The sequence below is a fragment of the Streptopelia decaocto genome, assembly GCF_964273445.1.
Source record: "Streptopelia decaocto genome assembly, chromosome: 1".
In the NCBI taxonomy this organism is placed as follows: Eukaryota; Metazoa; Chordata; class Aves; order Columbiformes; family Columbidae; genus Streptopelia; species Streptopelia decaocto.
The window spans coordinates 2,346,240-2,365,123 of NC_138663.1; the positions used below are offsets into that span (position 1 = coordinate 2,346,240).

Sequence of the window (18,884 nt, forward strand, 5' to 3'; positions counted from 1 at the left end):
CCATCTACCCTGATGATCTGTGGGAAAAGGAAAGAGCTGAGCTAAGCTCCTGTTTTCTGAGGTTCCTTGTGCTCTGTCCTCATAGAATCATTTTGGTTGGAAAAGACCCTCATGGGCATTGAATCCAATCATTAATCCAACACTGCCAAGTCCAGCACTGCCCCATGTCCCTGAGAACCTCATCTCCATCTATTCAACCCCTCCAGGGATGGTGACTCCAGCACTGCCCTGGGCAGCCTGTTCCAATGCCCCACAGCCCTTTGGGGAAGAAATTGTTCCCCACATCCAACCTCAACCTCCCCTGGCGCAACTTGAGGCCGTTTCCTCTGCTCCTGGCGCTTGTTCCTGGGGAGCAGAGCCCGACCCCCCTGGCTCCAAGCTCCTTTCAGGCAGTTCAGAGATCAGAAGGTCTCCCCTCAGCTCCTGTTCTCCAGCTGAACCCCCCAGGTCCCTCAGCCGCTCCCATCACACTTGTGCTCCAGCCCCTCACCAGCTCCGTTCCCTTCTCTCCACTCGCTCCAGCACCTCAAGGCCTTTCTTGATGTGAAGGGCCCAAAACTGCCCCCAGGATTCGCGGTTTGGCCTCCCCAGTGCCCAGTCCAGGGGGACAATCATACCACACCTCGCTAAGAGAGCAGGATGCTCACCATTGAATGGCACCCAGGTTAACTTATAATGGGTCACCCCAGGAAGCCTCCTCCAAGACAGCTTCAAATTGTTAACACCAGTGTCAGTAACCCTCAGATCTTGAACGGTCTGAATGATGTGGGACTCTGCAGGAGACACTGCAAAAATTAACCAGGATGAGATGTCTGAAGTAACAGCCCAAGTTATGCAGAGTTCATGGCTCTAAGCTATGGCACTGAAGAAAGACTTGGGTGTTTATCCGATATCTACTTTCCAGACATTTCCAGGCTGCATTTTCTAATGAACTGATGGAGAGGAGCACTTTGAGGGTTAAGCTGAGGGATCTCATCCGCATTTGTTACCGCCTGCAACAAACTCTGCTGACACAACACAGGGATGTGAGGAGGCAGCCCAAGAGAGGACAGGTCATCCAGATGTATCTTTAAACACTGTGGGGAACTGTGGTTCAGATGACTTCATGTGAAAAGGACACTGAAAGGACTCAAGAATCTGAGTCTGAAGAGGCAGAGGCACAACTCAAGGAATATCACATCTCAAGAGTGCATGCTGGTGAGTTGACCCTGAGCGGTGCCTACAGAGAGGCTCCTGCCTTTCTGAGATGGCTGTGGATAAATAACACTGGGGAGCATGTTAATATATCTGGGGTTTCCTACCTATGCCAAGCCTGTTTAACGTGCCAGAAGGACATGTCCACTCCTACCCATTTTTCTCCCCTGTGGCTCCCTACAGTATAATTTACCCAGGTCTCATCTCTTTTCCAGCTGGACTGTTTGACGATATTGAAGACTTTGGCCACTGGTCTGGATTTTGGAATGTCTGGAAGGCTGGCAAGTGCAGACTGGGCAGTTCAGACCTGGCGGTTGGCCCAAGCCCATGGTACGTGAACAGATCAACTGCAAAGCACGTCAGCTCCAGTTTACCTCTGGAAAATCCCAGGCAGAAACCCCAGAGCCTTTGGGATTCAGGTCTTCAGCCATCAGGCACAGCTGGATTGTAGGGCAAAGGACCACCACCATGGTGTCCCCAACATGAGGGGAAGGTGATGGGAGTGGGGTGTAGGAGGCACAGCGTAAGGCCTTTGTAGGAACACATGAGGTTGAGCCAGCCATGCAAGGGGTGTGTGGTGTGGTAGCTACTTGAATGTCCTGCCCATACTCACATGTCCTGGCTGAGGTTGTGATCCCCGGTCCCTCCACCGAGCCAAAGAGCACGTAGAGGGAAATCACGTACTCAGTGTCATGGGCCAGGTTGCGGAGCTGGTAGGATGTGATTGATCTGTTGAGGGCCAGCTGGCGAGGACGGTCTTTCCCAAAGAACTCTTTGGGAGAGAGAAAATAAAATAGAAGAGGATAAAGAGTGAAGAGTCTGGGGAGAAGTTCTGTTGAATATTTGGAAAAACACTATGTTTTCCCTGGCAGTACATCTCCAACCCAGCTGAACCTATCTTGTAGAACACCCATGTATGTGCTGGGGCAAGAGACAGTTTTCCTATGGTTATTTATTTGGGAATTTGAATGACTAAAGGATCCAAACCAGTTGAGAAGAACAAAAGGAACCAAACTAGTTCTCACATCCAGGGCACACAGTAATGTGGTGCAGTCCAAGGGCGGCTCCAGCCTGTGGTCTGCCCCTTCCCAGCATCTCCAGAGACTTGCAAAGCTCCTGTGCTGGATGACCTGCCCCGACTCTTCTCTGAGGACCAGGCAAGGTGGTGTAGGACTCTTGTTCTATACATTGAATGCAGTTGCTGCAGAGACCCTGGAACTGCAGGTCAGGTCCAGGAATAATTTCTGGTTTCAGTTCATGCCCTGAAGTTGTGGGAAAGGCTGCTCAGACCAGTTAATGAGTTGGACCTGCCACTACATCTACCATCCCTGAGGTTCCTAGTGCTTTATCACCCATCCCACAGGAGAAGGTGGAGGCGCTAGAAGCAGGAAGAGGACAGGATCTTACCTGGTGTAGGGCCCCAGGCCACTCGGTACCCAGTGGCCCCAGCAACTGAGTCCCAGGAGAGCAGAGCGCTGTTGGTGGATATCTCACTCACGTTCAGCATCTGGACGGTACTCGATGCCACTGAAAAAGAACAAAGTTGACCAACTGCATCAAGGTCCCAATAGCTTCTAAGTGCCCCCCAAAGAGCTGCGATGACCTAAAGTGTTTTCTGCAGCAGACGACAGGCAGGTTGGTGACTACAAATGACACCAGCTCTGTGCGCCGGCACAGCTTCACCCACCATCCATGTCCTCTTGAGCTGGCTCCCACCCCTGCCACAGGGTACTCACCTGTCGTTGTTTTTCTGCTCACCACCGGCCCCTCAACATCCCCGAAAACGGGGTTGATGGTGACATTGTACTCTGTGCCAGGCTGCAGCCCCTGGATCATGTAGTAGCTGTAGGTGTTGCTGAGGTTCACGTCCTGGATGCTGCCCTCTGCAAAAAGAAATTATGTCTGGGCTCTCTTGGGTCAGACCAAGGAGGACCAACCTCCTTGGGTCTCCTTGGCTGAGAGGACAGTGGGAAAGCACAAAAACAACCACTTGAGAAGTACACAGTTGCGTGAGATTGAATGGAACTTCATCCTCCTGGTTTGCATGCGTGCTGGCAAGGTCCACAAGCTGTGGACGGTAGGGACATGGCTTAGTGCAACGAGCACATATCTTAGTTGAAGAGCGAATGTATATGCAGGTAGAAATAAGACACAGCCACTTGGGCAGACCTCAGTGATCACCAATAGATCAAGGCTGGTGAGGCCCCACCTTGAATACTGGGGGCAGTTTTGGGCCACTCACACCAAGAAAGGCCTTGAGGTGCTGGAGCGAGTGGAGAGAAGGGAACGGAGCTGGTGAGGGGCTGGAGCACAAGTGTGATGGGAGCGGCTGAGGGACCTGGGGGGTTCAGCTGGAGAACAGGAGCTGAGGGGAGACCTTCTGATCTCTGAACTGCCTGAAAGGAGCTTGGAGCCGGGGGGGGTCGGGCTCTGCTCCCCAGGAACAAGCGCCAGGAGCAGAGGAAACGGCCTCAAGTTGCACCAGGGGAGGTTGAGGTTGGATCTGGGGAACAATTTCTTCCCCAAAGGGCTGTGGGGCATTGGAACAGGCTGCCCAGGGCAGTGCTGGAGTCACCATCCCTGGAGGGTTTTAAAAGATGCAGAGATGAGATTCTCAGGGACATGGCACAGTGCCAGAGTTAGGTTATAGCTGGACTCAATGATCCTGAGGGTCTTTTCCAGCCAAACTGATTCTATGATTCAACGATTTTATAACGCAGGGCTTTGCAGGACAAACAAAATAAATAAGCTAGCATCACACAAATGGTCATGTATGGGCCTGTGAGTAGATGCGTAGGAGGGCCACACTCTGCCCACCCTGGGGGACTCAGTGCTGGAGTCATCTTGCCTTCCATGCAGGATGCTGAAGCCAACGGATGCCACAAAATACATTTTCTCATTTATGTATCCTTGTATCCTAGAAACCACTCAGCTAAACCTCTCGGTATCACTCTAGAGGGAGGAACGGCACAAGAAGAGTTAAAACCCAATCCCTGGGGATCTCACCCCATTTTCAGAGGGGCAGAGAAGTGCGGGCAGCAGCAGGTTGGGGTTTGGAAGGGAGGAGGCTGCCGTTTGCAGTTTGGTCGCTGGAGGGTGCCATGTCCCCATCTTCTGCTCCACAGCACCCTGAGCCCCCTCCCCCTCCCTCTCCCACCCCTCATTCCATGGATCTTCTCTCCACATCAGCAGCTCGTTTATGTTTAACTGTTCTCTGTCTTAAAAGTCGGAGAAGAAAAACAAAATGCCTCCACGGTCTGGGACGGCTGCACAGGGATGGGCAGAAGGCATCTGGATTCCAACACCCATAACGCATGGACCCAGGATGGGATGGGGTGTTGGAGAAGGACCCTGCAGTAGAGGGTGGGTTGCCCCTTGGGATTTTACCACCTCTGGATTTGGGGTGAACTGGTACCGGGTGAAAGAGCTGCTCAGAAAGAGCAAACCTGCAGCAGAGGTGATGTGCCCTTGCTTCTTTATTTGAGGATGACCCACACTGTCCCCTCAAGGTGTGTCCCCACTCCAATGACATGGCAGGCTGAGGAGGTGCACGCTCCATTTCTAGCTGGGGTATTGAGCAAGGACTGTGTGAAGGTGAGTTTTGGGGTGTTCTGTGATTTTTTTTCTGGAGAACCGTTCATTACGAAGCAATAAAAACACGTTTATGCCTTCCCTCTAAAGAATTTTCCCTTCTGATGACCTTCAGAGCTGTTCTCCAAATAACCCTCCCTCCCCTGGTAGGAGATGTCTCCTCATTTCATAACCAAGGGAAATGAGCCAGAGGAGAGTGTGCTATTTATTCAAAGCCTGTGATGGAGCCCAGGTGTTCTGACACCCCATCTCATCTTTGAATCACAAAAACATCCATCTCCCAAGGCCAAAATATGCCATCAAACTTGAATTTCTAACTTCTGCTCCCCCACACCAGCAATGAAAATATGTTTGGGTTCGGGGCAGGGGAAAAGCTCCAGCTGCAAATGAAGATCTGTCTTCAAACACAGAAGTTTGTGTGAGAATGAGAAGGCATTATGGAATGCTGGGAGATGAAGCCAGGTCTTAGGGCTGCAGAGAGAAAAGCAACAAGTACAGGCACTTCCAGTCTGTAATGTGGTACCTGTTGTCCCAAAAGGAGGTAACCCCAGCTGCTCAGGGGCTCTGGGATCATAGAGTAGTCTGGGTTGGAAGGGACCTCCCCAGCTCCACCAGTTCCCCCCCTGCCATGAGCAGGGACATCCTCACCAGCTCAGGTTGCTCAGAGCCCCGTCCAGCCTGGCCTGGGATGTCTCCAGGGATGGTTCCTCTACCACCACTCTGGCCAACCTGGACCAGGCTCTCACCATCCTCAGGGCCAACAATTTCTTCCTCTTGTCCAGCCTGAATCTCCCTCCTTTAGTTTAAAATAATCACCCCTTGTCCTATTGCAACAGGTCCTGCTCAAAAGTCTGTTCCCATCTTTCTTCTCAACCCCTTTTAAGTCTGGAAAGGCCACAATAAGGTCTCCCCGAAGCTTCTCTTCTGCAGCTGAACACCTCAACTCTCTCACCTGTCCCCCAGCAGAGCTGTTCCAGCCTCGGATTGTTCCTGTGGCTCCTCTGGCCCCTCTCCAGCAGGTCCATGTGTGTCCTGTGCTGAGGACCCAGAGCTGGACACTCTCAGTGCAGGTTGGATGTTCAGCTCTGCATGGACAACTTTAGCAGCTCCCTTCCAGCTATTAATCCCTTCCAGAGCTACTCAGGCCCAGTAAATCCAGCATTAATCCCATGTCAACAAGGCTGGATAGCCATTATCCTGATTTATGCAGAGCCGGAGCAGGGATTTTTGCATCCATGGCGGAGTTTGGATACACCTACTGTATGGCTGTCTGTTGCAAGCTGCTGCTTTATACCCATGGGCATAAAACTCCACCATTCACGGAGCCCAAAAAATCTGTTTTCCCCCAGCTTCTTGTTGCATATCTGGACACAGAAGGTGTCAATGCACCGAATGCCTTGGGGACCTCAGTGCTCCTGTCTCTCCATGTCCCCACTCACTGATGCATGCATCCCAGTCCTGAGTCTCTACCTGCTGATGTCCAGGTGAGTCTGTACCCCGTTGCACCCCGGACAGGGCTCCACCTTGCCTGGAGCGTGTTGGTGGTCTCATTCTGCAGCAAGATGCTTTTCACAGGCAGAAGCTTCACTAGAAAGACAAGGAACAAACCCCCCAGAGAACTTACTTGCCCGTGGAGCACTTTGCTGGTTGCCCTCCCTGCATTGTTATTTCTCCAGCCTGCCTGTCACCAGGAGAGGGAGTTAAAAGGGCTCCTGCCCTCCCTGACAGGCTGAAGACACCTTATAATAGCAGTGGTGACCACATCTGTGACCATTGCTTTCCAGGACCAATGATTCTAATGCGCTACCTGATTTGCTTTATGCAGTGTGTGTGCAAAACAGGAGGGCAAGTGAGGCTCTGGCACATCTCCCACCCTTCCTCCCAAACAGCGTGATGGTGTTCAAGGGTGTCCATGTCCATGCATGTGATGGGGGAGAGCAGAGCTCAAGGTTGGAGTTAAGAATCTGTTGAACGTGTCTCCTTTGATGCACATCACCCTACAACACCCACCAGCTGTGAGGTGCTTATCAACTGCCAAGGGTGTGAAGAGAGTGCCCAGGGCAAGAAGAGACCAGCCACAGAGTCAAACCTCTTACATGTTCTCCCCACAGCAGCCACAGGCCGGCTCGGCCCCTGGGGGTACACGGCGTAGATGCTGATGTTGTATTCTCTGTCCTCCTGCAAGTTATCCAGCACATGGGAAGAGACATCACTGCGGAGAACCTGCTCGTAGGTCATTCCTTGTCTGTTGGCTGTAAAATCGAGGAGGAGAGTGATGGTGAAGACTTCCTGTCTACATCCCATGGTGATGTCTTCATAACATGGTGAAGAACATGATAGAATCTGGTTCAAGTGCATGGTTGAAGTCCCCCAACCCATGTGATGTTGCTGAGAGTGATGTCTTTATATAAAGCTTGATAGTTCCACACTGTCCTAGCTCTCCAGATCACATAGAGGTGAGTGTGAGCCATAACAAAGGCTTGAACTCACCCCACATCCACACCAAAGCAGGCATTTGAGTATGAAAAATATCCACGGTAGGTCTGGATGTGACAGTGCAAATAGGCACAAGGCATCCACAGCACCATTCTCATCTTGTACTTCAAAAGAAAGTCCTTCAAAGGACTCTCCTGAAGGAAGCAAGCTGTCTGGAAGAGGTTAACCTGGCCTCCTTCCAGACTAATGCCAGGAACTCCATGGTGCATTCTTCCTTGGACAAAATGGCACCTTTTCTGTCCTCAGGTCACTGCTCTTTTTAAAGCCAAGTCCAAGAGAAATTAATAAAATCTGAACTTACCTCTGGGGATGTAGATCTTGTAGCCCTCCAGCTTGCCCAGCGGAGGTGTCCAAGCCACCTTCAAGCTAAAAGGCCCTTCTTCTATCACACGAAAGTTAGTGACTGGAGGCACAGGTGCTTTGGGATACAAAAATATTGCAGAAATTGATATGCCATGGCAAAGACCCTTGGAAAACCTTTTTGTCTTCAAGAACAGAGACACAAAAGTGGGCAGCACCAGTTCTCCCTGTTCTCTTGGCTGAATCCTCAAAAGCAACCACCTCCTCTCTATCAAACCCTCATCTGCTTGAAAATTGAGCTGAAAACCCCCAAGGCAGGGAGCTTGTGGGCTTCCTCTTGGAATGGTGTTGGGAACTGTGCAATATCTACCCACATGGCATTTCCTCTTGAGCAGAGACAGTCTGCTGTGGTTTCATGGAGGCTGAGCAAGGACACATGAATCAAATGCTACTTGTGCCTATGGATGCAACTCTTACAAAGAGGAACCCATTTTGATCCAGTCAGCCATGGCAGACAGATTTATAGCTTTTGCCTCCAGCTTCATGTTGGGGACAATAAGAGAAGAGATCAAATGACTTTATTTCTACCCATAAAGACATTCCATCTTATTCCCGGCAAGTACATATGAGTCAACCTCATTGAGGCGCTTTATTTATTCATCCTGTCGGAGAACTTCCCTCAAGAAGACAAACAATATAAGACATTGCAGGGGGTGGGGGAAGAAACAAAAGACAGGGAAGAAAGGAATAATTCTTTTAAAAACCCCTTGGGCAAAACAGTCTTGGCACTTCTTGCAAAACAGGGAGAGAAACAGAATTAGTGCACCCCTTAAACTCTTGAAAACCCTTGGAGTAGTGCAGAGACTTCTGGGACAAAAACCTGCTCCATCCATCACATCTGACCCCGTGTCTTGCACTCCAGGGTTTGGTCAAGAGTGAATTTGCTCCTTTGTTTCCAAGAACCTTGCAATTACAGCCAGCCATGTGACAGCAAAGGAAATTGGCTTGGCAGATTACAAACCAAAGGAAGCCTACATCGTTTCATGGGACATTTCCTAAAGGCCATGATCATACCACCTTGGTGTTCACCTTGAATGAGAAATGAAGCCCTATGTGCATGCATAGCACCAACCCAAACTTTTGGACCACCCGTTTCTAAAACAAGGTGTTCAGAATATACATCTCTCCATAAAACTCATATCTGTTTTTCTCAACCCATGGTCTCCAAAAGCTTTCTCATCCCAGGTAACACGAGTGTTCTATGAACTGAATCCCAGACTGGATTCGTTAAATTCTGCTGGTTATTAAATCAGATGATGTGAGGTATCCAGTGGGCTGCACCCTCTGCTTTCAAGTGCACCCACTCGCAACCCTGCATCTCACACCATGGGCATTTGCGTGAGCATCTTCCTACCCATTCCCACCTCTCCTCACATGTACAGTTTTGAGGTGGGTTTTTTTTCCTGTACCCAGACAAGGAACACACAGGGATGACTACAAAAGAGCCACCTACTTGTTTTCCCCTTGACAGCTGCTGACTCCCCAGGAGCATCTGCATAGATGGCCCTCACCGTGAAGACATACTTGGTGTTGGGTTTCAGATCAGTCACCAGCACGGTACTTTTGTCACCATCCACCACAATCTGTCACACAAGGGGACAAATGACACCATTACATCTCCATGACAGCAGAAGACTCAGTATGTTTGCAAAAGGTTGGGAAGAAATGATAATTTGGATTCACACTGGACATAGAACCAACACAGGAGAGCATCAAGAGTGGATTTCATGAGGTAGTCCAGAAAAAACTCCATGAAAACAAGAACATGCATAAGGGTGAGGGTGGTTCCCAATCCTCTTCTGAAAAATTGAGGAAGAGCAACCATCAGTGGCAAAGAAAGTTTATTTTAATCTCATAGAGGGAGATTTCAATGTAACCTGAGGGCAAGAGAGGTGGAGACAACTTCTGTGTTTTCACTGTGTTCTTATGAGGTTCTGAAGCAGCCAAGGATGATCATTCTTGTTAAAGATGATCTTAATAATTAATACAATTAATAATATTAACCTTAATAATTTATACTTCCATAGATTTGTTCTATTATTAGAAATCAACGTTTTTAGGCATACATCTTCTGGCCTTCTATCTTGCTCTCAAACTTTGTGCAATGACCAAGCTGAACTGGAGCAAGCTGGCACACATGGCCACGTCCCTCACACAACGACATGGCAAATCCAAAACGTAAGCACGTGGAAATCTTACCAAGATGAGCAACCTTAGCAGCAAGAGGAACTGGGTATGTTGCTTGTTTGAGAGGATACCTCCTCTCAGAGACAAAGAGCGCTTCTCATTTACATGTTCTTATTATCCCAACAGAGTTTGTGCCAGTTCATGCCACATCCTTCTTCCTCCCTACGTTTCCACCTATCATCCCCAGAAACTCCAACTCACCACAACAGCAATGCCAAAATTAGCATGAGCAATCAACACACCTGCAAATCTGATGGTTCATCTATAGACCTTCACTTCAAGCAGCAGCTTCAGGAATTTATACTAATGCACTGGGCTGTGGCCAGGTTAGCTGAGGTACATGGAGTAAAGATGGGGATGGACTTCTGGGCAGGGTCTGTTGCGATAGGACAAGGGGTGATGGTTTTAAACTAAAAGAGGGGAGATTCAGGCCAGACGTGAGGAAGAAATTGTTGCCCTGAGGGTGGTGAGAGCCTGACCCAGGTTGACCAGAGAGGTGGTGGCTGAACCATCCCTGGAGACATCCCAGGCCAGGCTGGACGGGGCTCTGAGCAACCTGAGCTGGTGAAGATGTCCCTGCTCATGGCACAGGGTTGGGCTAGATGAGCTTTGAAGGTCCTTTCCAACCCAGACTATTCTATGATCTCCTAACCAGGCTGTGCCACCAGCAGCCTCAGCAGAGGACCAAACCCAGACACTGGGGCCTGTAAGTGGTGCTCTGCAAAATGGGGACACAACTCTACCTGCTGTTGGTCATCTGAATCCAGCTGCCCCGAAGGCAGCAAGCGCTGCAGGTGGACACGGTACCCTGTCACCCTCCCTGTAGCTGGCATCCACGTGAGTCGCAGCGAGCTGTGGCTGTGCTCACTGACATACAGATCCTGGGGACCGATGATCTTCTCAGCTGAAAAAAAAAAAAATAAAAAAGAAAGAAAAGGACCTTTGGTTTGGACTGTGATGGCACCGGTGTTGGAAACGTGCAGGTTGTTCATTGATGGAGTCAATGTATTCAATACAGAGAAAGCCTTGGGTATAGATGGCACCCACTTAGACCAAGTGTGCTGGAGCAGCTGTGATTTGTTTCCAGGCCAGAAAGAGAAAGAGAAAGAGAAAGAGAAAGAGAAAGAGAAAGAGAAAGAAAGAGAAAGAGAGAAGGAGAGAGAGAAGGAGAGAGAGAGAAGGTGAGAGAAAGAGAGCAAGAGAGAGCGAGAGAGAGAGAGAGAAAGAGAGAGAGAGAAGGAGTGGAAGAGAAAGAGAAAGGCAAAGGCAGACCCTCTAGTGACTTGGATGAAGTTCCTCCAAACTCTATCCCAAGCTTTTAACTCATCTTTTCATGAGTTTGAGTGCCAAGAGTGGGGCCGAAATTCATTGCTGTTGCCTCTGGATTTGCTGCAACATCAGTATCTGTTTGTGCAGAGATCCAGATGTCTTTGAAAAACTCTTTAGCTGTTCTTAGAATCTTCTGCAAGGAACGAAGTTCTTCCTGTGATGTGCTGCTGGAGTTCACCATGAGAAGCCCATCATGAAAGCCCCCAAGGGTTAGAAATGTTGCCACAGCCTATTGCTGCTCCTTTTGTTTGAACCAGCAGCAAGACTTTCAGTGTCTGGTATCACCAGACAAACCATGGAGATGCAAACACAAACAAAATGCACAGGACCATTGCCCCCAAGAAACAGGTGTTCCATGAGCTAGATGAGGTTCTGAGGGACATGGTTTAGTGAGAGTGTTGGGTCAATGGTTGGACTCAATGATCTTGAGGGTCTTTTCCAACCTAAATGATTCTATGATTCTATGAGCTGGTTGCTCCTCCAGGGTCATCCAATCACTATAACTCCTTTGTGACGAGCAGAGGGGATGTGGAAGGTCCATCTCAATGGTGTAGATGGCACATCCAGGGACTGGGAAGGGGCTGGTTTGAGCAGGTGGAAAGTAGGGTAAAGGGAGAGCCCTGACACACCTTGGACAGTCTGTTTGACGGGTCGTGGTGGCTCTGAGGCAGTGAAGCAGAGCCTTCGAGAGAGTTTGGGTGCCACTTTGGTGAGCAGGTGGAAATCTTCAACATAAAGCACGTGTTCTGCAGTGGGCTCTGAAGCTATTTTTTTCAGTTCATTCTTGTCGGCATCCTTAATTCCTAGAAGAAGAAAAGAAGAGGAAAGGAGGACATCAAACACCACCCCTGAGGCAGGCCAGGCCTTGGAAAGGGCTGTCAAGAGCAAGCAGGAGCAATGTTTTGGCCTTTGAGTTTCACACCAACTTTGCGGTCACGCTACCATGGTGAAGGATGGAACGAGGAATGGACACTCAAGCTGGATGGGCAAAAGGTCGAAGTTTTCCCCAGAGGCATGTTAGAGACTGACCCAGTGGACTTGGCTGCTAATGGGCCCAGAGGTGGAAAGCTCTCTTGGGGTGGAAAGTGGAAAGGAGCAGGGTAGGATCTGGCCTCATCCTTCGCCTTGGATCCAGAGACATTTCTGTCCTTCTGGTGGATGAACAGACAACGGGACTTTGAGAGTTTGTGTGGAAATTGCAGGTTTTCCTGGGGTTGAAATAAAAAATGGGGTGGGGGAGAGGGTAACCCAATAAACAAACCCTCTCTAATTTTCACCTCACATTTGTCCAAATTGACTTGGTTTCTCCCTATAAACACCACTGCCATCCCCTTTTTTCCCCCTGAAATGTTTGGTGAAGGGAAGGATTTGATCTGTAATAAATGGCTGCATTTATCTCTTGGGGATGGGGGAGCAATTGAAACTCTTCCTTGCCAATGGAATTATTCTGATGGACATTTTTAAGATAGCTGAAGTCGGTCTCTAAACCCCATTAAAAGAAACCTTCAAAAGTAAAACCATTTCATTTTTGAAAATGTCACATCAAAACATTTTGACTTTTATGGAACTATTTATTGAACTCCTCCTGAATTCGCAAGTAGTTTTGACAGATGCAAAACCGCAGATTTCCACGGAATAAATCAGCTACTGACAACAACAACAAAAATATACAAGCACAGCACAGATGTGTTTTTACTGTACTTGCAGCAGTTTTAGTGGCTGAGCCTGGGGACAGGTACAGTTTTTAGAGGAGATGGGTGTCGTGTATCAAGAATATTCCCCAGTGCTGGTGCATACGCAGTATTGGGTGGTGATACTCCATGTAACTTAGCGTGTCCATACGTACCTACAGCAAACACCGTCACCCCCCTGTCCTGCAGGACCTGGGCTTTGTCTTCAACTGAGTCGCTGGATTTCCCATCCGTGATCAAAACGACGACCTACAAGAATTGGCATAAGAGCCAGAGAGTGGAAGAGTGCAACCTCACAGAGACAGGTGCTGGATTTTAACACTGAGAAGCCAGACCTTGGATGGAGTCCCTCTCTCTAAAGGGATGAGCACTTGAAAATAAATCCTCCGATAACCCACACCTCTGCAGTAACTCGGATGAAATCAGCTTTCATGAGCATGAGCTGGGAAGGAAGCAGAGCATAAATGTTGTAGGTGCCTGCCTCTTTCTATTACCAATAAAGTGACCTCCTAAACGTGGTACCTCAACTCCAAGCTAAAAATCAGATGGAATAAATAAAAACCAAATGGCTCATTCATGCCTTCCGGTGAAGAAGTTAGAGGTCTGATCCCTACTGAGGATGACACCAGGGAAGCCATCACGGAAGGTCGCTTACCTTTGCTGCCTCCTCTCGCAGCGTGTCCAGGCGAGACATGGCGTGAGCTGCAAACACCAGGGCTGACCCTGTTTTTAAGCTGCCGCCCTTGAGAGAGAGACCCTGAATGGCCACCAGCATTTCTTCCATGGTCACGTAATCTGTGAGCTCAATACTCATCCTGGGAATGAGAAATGGGGGAACAAGGGTGAATAAGGAGCAAGAGAACACTGCTGTCACAGCAAGGATGCATTGATAAGAGTTATGACCAGCAATAATGTTGAGATTTAGCTGGTCACACTATGCTTATATGTAGGCAAGGAGTCCTCTTCACAGTGGCCAACGGAGTCCAGGGTATGAGCCACAGAGCCCCATTACCATAAAACACTGTGTAAAAATGCATGGTGGGGAATTTCTTGTGGCTACATTAAATACCAACCTCCTTACCCGAAAAGAGATCCCCATGACCAAGCACCTCTAGACTCTGGTGACACTGCTGGGGGTTGAACTCCTGCTCTGCTCTTGCAAGGGTTCAGCAGAGCAGCAAAAGCTCTTTAACCACGTGGACATGATCGTCCATCTAGAGCCAGAGGATTATAAAAACCTGCATACTGGTGGTAGAGGATGGACTGACCCACCTTGCTTTCTCCCCATAGAGTGCCACCGCCAGCCGGATGCCTCCTTTGCCCATCACCACGTTCTCAAAGGAGCGGGCCATGCTGCTGATGAAGTCCTTGACCAGCCGAGAGCTCTCCTTCCTTGTGCCCTGTGACTGCCCCACGAGGAACAAAATGTCGGCTGCCTCCGCCGTCCTGCACGCTGAGGGAGAAGAGGGGTAGGAAGACTCATCCCATGCCATGCAATCAGCCAGCCAGAAGATCATAGAATCACAGAATGGTTTGGGTTGGAAGGAATTTCGAAGCTCATTCAGTCCAACCCCTGCCATAAGCAGGGACATCTTCACCAGCTCAGGTTGCTCAAAGCCCTGTCCAGCCTGGCCTGGGATGTCTCCAGGGATGGTTCCTCCACCACCTCTCTGGCCAACCTGGGCCAGGCTCTCACCACCCTCACTGTAAAAATTCTTTACCCATGTCCAGCCTGAATCTCCCCTCCTTTAGTTTAAAACCATCACCCCTTGTCCTATTGCAACAGGTCCTACTCAAAAGTCTGTCCCCATCTTTCTTATCAGCCCCTTTAAGTCCAGAAAGGCCACAATAAGGTCTCAAGGGAGCCTTCTCTTCTCCAGGCTAAACAATCCCAACTTGCTCAGCCTGTCGAGATAAACCCCCCTGAGTCATGCAGACCCCCAAATATCACAGATCAGGAAGAGAGACTATGCTCAGGCCCAATGAAGTGGGTAATCATGGGCTTCCCAGAAGAACAGGCTCTGTAATTTCTTCCTAGTTCCCTGTTTTGCTGCTCCCACCCAGTTTCTCACCTGAGGCACAAACCCTGCCACCCAGATCCATCAAGGCATGCAGGTCTATAGGACATGCTGGAAGCAAGAGGACACCAAGGGGTTTCATATGCCCAGAGGCAGATGCTGACACCTGAACCACACTAAACTGAAACTTGGGAACGTGGCAGCTCTGCCACCCCACCAACCACCCTGAGCTTCTTGCCATCAGAGTCTCCAGAGTCATCATGAGACACCCACATTGACACAGGGCCACCTGGCCACCCATGCTTTGCCAACACTAAACCAACTAAGTCTTCCAGTCTTGCATGGAGAGGGCACAGGATGCTGCAAGCATTTAGCTCTGCAATGCCATGTTGCCAGTGCCTCCAAATATGAAAAGTATCTTGTGCAAAGAGTGAACAATTTGAGTGTTTTTGCTGTAGGAACCAGAGCTATCTGATGACAGCTGGCAGGGAACAGACAGGTGTACAGGGAAATTTGTTTAACAAACATCAAGGTGTATTTCCCTTTCCAGTGTTCAGTCTCAATTTAATTTAATTTTCTTCAGGCATCCAATAAATATATTTCACAGACACAAATCTGGTGACTTTCAGGGATGCTTAAATTAATGAAGGTTCTAGGAGGGATGTTCAAAATTTTTGTTTTCTTCGGTGTTTCTCTCCCTTGCAGATAGATGATGAGTTATTACTGTCGGGTTGTTAAAGAGCAGGCTGTGCCGACTGCTGGAGGAAGACTTTTTGTGTCTTGCTCACCAGGACTGGGCTCAATCTCTTCACACTTCTCTTCAGTTTTATGTCACTGCTCCTTTGCACCTTACCCAACCCAAGCATTGACTTTCAGTTGCAGGTCTGGAGACCCAGGTTGTTCCAGGTTACTGGGGGAGATGCACTAGGTGGGTTTCTCATGTTTCTGCTGCAAATGGAAAGCTGTTTTAGCTCAGCCTCTTCAGTTTACCTGACTTTCTATAAGCATGCTCCCCAAAGGGCCTGGAAATACGTAGGTTTTGTGCTCCTCTTCATTGCTGTGTCCCTGATCAATCCCTTTGGCCACACAGCAGGATAAAGGATCATTTGCTGGTTATGGATGGATGGCAGTCCAAAGGTCTTTGTTGCCCAAGGCGTTTGGTTTCTTCTTTCTTTGTACCTCCTGACACTGAGCTCTTCACGACTTACCAACTCTGCTAACTGCAGGAAAATAACTGGCTCTCTGTTGTTGTTTTTGTTTTACTCATACATAGTTGGGAATATAAAGCACTTTCCCTTGACAAAAATGGGAGACAACTATTTCAATTTTCACCATAAGCTCTTTTTCCACCTGCCAGTTCTATTTTGGATCTACCCCTTTTCCCTTGGTTGGGCTTCAACATTCCAGTCCTTGGCTCTGACCTCATAACTGGTGGAAATCTTCAGCAGCTTCTCAGGGTGACACAAGCTGTATTACCACAAGAAAATCCCAACAAAGGTTCCACAAGATGAAGACCATCCACCAGCCCCCTCTGAGAGACCCGCATTTTTGGCCCTGATCTGGAAAACATGCTCAAAATGCCATTGCTACCCATTGTCTCCACATCCCAGATCCCTAGAAAGCCTCTTCCATCATGCTTGGACCCTCAGAGTCTTGCTCACCCCGCACAATGCTCCTGCCTTCATTTGCATCCAAGGATAATGAGGAAAAAGACAACAAGAGCTCCATGGGATTATAAAGGGCAGGATGGTTCCCCTTTCTTTATAAAGGGGCAATCAGAGCCCATTCTGTGAGATGCTGAGCCAGGAGCTCAGCACCTTTCCAGCTTGGCAATGAAACCCGAGTCTCTTTGCTGCTTGGATCAGGTACCTGAAGCTGTCATTGGAAACGTGTGGTGTTAAGCATATTTGGATTGGTACCTTCTGGAGAAAATATCAACACAGACAGCTCTATTAATCACAGGGGATATGATTTTATTTGAAATTTTCCATGCACTTCCAAAATTACCACGTTTCATCAATCACAGGTTTGCCAGAGACATCTGTAAACGTTGATTTATTGCACTGTTCCCAGCTTTGAATTAAATAGCATTATAGTCAAGTATATTGGCTTAATTGACGGACAGGAACTTAATCAAGTTAATTTTGTAGCTGCTGCCAAAGCTCCATTAACTCCTTGTTGAATTTACTGAGTTTAGTCCAGGTGAATTTACACCTTCAAAGCCTGAGGGCTTGTTGCTGTAAAAACAATTTGAAAAGGGAAGAGCCACTGGATCATACCCGGCCCCATGACAGTCCTGGGAGCTCTGGATTAGCTCTGCAGGATGCTCACAATGGTCCTTTGTGCAGGATCCTGAGGCTAAAGACATCATGGAATTATGGAACAGTTTGGGTTGGAAAGGACCTTTCAAGGCCATCCAGTCCAAACACCTGCCATGAGCAGGGACATCTTCACCCAGATCAGGTTGCCCAGAGCCCCATCCAGCCTGGCCTTGAATATTTCCAAGAATAAGGCATCTTCAACATCTCTGGGCAACCTATTCCGGTATTTTGGACATGTCATGGATCATGCCGTAACTCCATGAGGTTCTTCTCTGGGGTCCTTTTTTCTCCTGCCTTTTGGCTCCATTCCTTTGTCCCCGAAAGCTCTTTGTGGGCTTCAAGGCTTCCTTGATGTCTTTTCTCTCACATCCTCTGCGTGGTGGTTTGTACCAAGCCTTGGAGATCAGATGAGGAATCAGGAGGGGACATGCTTTTCTCTTTCTCCCCACCTTCCTCTGGAGCAGCTGAGATGGGGCAGTATTAGAGGCAGGACACTGAGCAGAGCCCTGATTTCCTCATAAACCCTAGTGCAGCAAGTCAGGTCCTGTCTGCCTTTGGAGGACATCTGAGATGCTCTGTTAGCCAGATGATTCCAAACTAAAGGACCCTATGCAGAGGTTAAAGGCATCAGCACTACATCTACAGCATCTATGTGTCTATCCACGACATTAGCAGAAACAGCTGTTTGGAAAATCTTTGTTTCTCCCTGATGTGTCTCAACATCACCCCCAGCTTCTGTATTCACATAGCCCACTTGTCACGTACCTTCATGAACAACCGTGACTCTGTACTGCACCACAGCTGCTGCCAGGGCAAAGATCTGGGCATATAACATTTTCATGTTCCTCAGGAAGAAGTTCCTTCTTGGTTCCTAGAGTCACCACACAGCCTGGAGAATCATTCATCTGCAGGAGAAAAGAGGCTTTAACACGTGTCATCTGAGTGTGATGCTCCCACCTGCCTACAGTGGCAAGGGAAGCTTTTCTCCAGCTACAACAGCTCATCTTGGCTTAGGTAGTCAGCATTAAAGTCCATAAATCCACTAATTCCTTCATCTCTTTGCTGATGCTACGGGGCAGAGCTCAGCTTTGCTCCCCCAGCACCTTTCCCTAACAACACCCTTTTCAGGCAACAATCACCTTAGGTAATTAAGCCTAAATGTGAATATTAGTGGTGTAATGAAAGAGAGAAGCATTTGCTGCCCTAATTACACAGGAGGGAAAGATCACCAGAAGATCACTGCAGAGAGCAATCACCTGCACTCAAGTCTCTATTAGCCTGTTTTGTGACTAACCTTCAGGTTCCTAAATCCAGGATTAGCTGCCTTGCATTTGCTGCCCTTGGAGATCCAGCCCAACATCATGGGGCAGCCAAAGGGGGATGACAGTTCTGATTATTGCCTATAGATGGTTTAGTAACTCCCCAAAATGGTTGCAGAAGTGTTTCTCTGTGAAGCAGAGACTTCTCTCTACAAAGCAACAGAAGTGGAGCTGCCAGAAGGGGTTTTATTCTATTTTACTAGGGAAAAATAAAGTTGTTTTCCCATTCTCAGTCTCACCTGCTTGTCTTGGGCTGAGGAGATTTCACAGGGAGACGTGGACAACTTCCAGGGTGGAAATTAAAGATGAGGTGAAAAGACGAGCTCTATGACTTCACCCAGCCTCACTCTTTGCCAGGGCTGGATTGTTCCTTCCAGT

The 18,884-nt window shown here is 48.7% G+C and overlaps 1 protein-coding gene across 1 annotated transcript in view; it reads right to left on the bottom strand.

Annotated features, from left to right (window-relative positions):
- The window catches only part of LOC309449650 (uncharacterized protein), a gene marked incomplete at both ends in the record, with an annotated part of 103,188 nt that extends 85,160 nt beyond the window's left edge, over positions 1–18,028 (bottom strand). The window contains 14 exons of the mRNA XM_082071916.1: positions 1,808–1,966; positions 2,602–2,721; positions 2,931–3,077; positions 6,256–6,372; positions 6,882–7,037; positions 7,583–7,699; positions 9,095–9,224; positions 10,572–10,732; positions 11,787–11,960; positions 13,004–13,097; positions 13,504–13,663; positions 14,121–14,301; positions 14,921–14,977; positions 17,953–18,028. Coding sequence (XP_081928042.1) covers positions 1,808–1,966; positions 2,602–2,721; positions 2,931–3,077; positions 6,256–6,372; positions 6,882–7,037; positions 7,583–7,699; positions 9,095–9,224; positions 10,572–10,732; positions 11,787–11,960; positions 13,004–13,097; positions 13,504–13,663; positions 14,121–14,301; positions 14,921–14,977; positions 17,953–18,028 — 1,849 coding nt within the window. The remainder of the gene's footprint in view (positions 1–1,807; positions 1,967–2,601; positions 2,722–2,930; positions 3,078–6,255; positions 6,373–6,881; positions 7,038–7,582; positions 7,700–9,094; positions 9,225–10,571; positions 10,733–11,786; positions 11,961–13,003; positions 13,098–13,503; positions 13,664–14,120; positions 14,302–14,920; positions 14,978–17,952) is intronic.
- Positions 18,029–18,884: the final 856 nt, after the last annotated feature.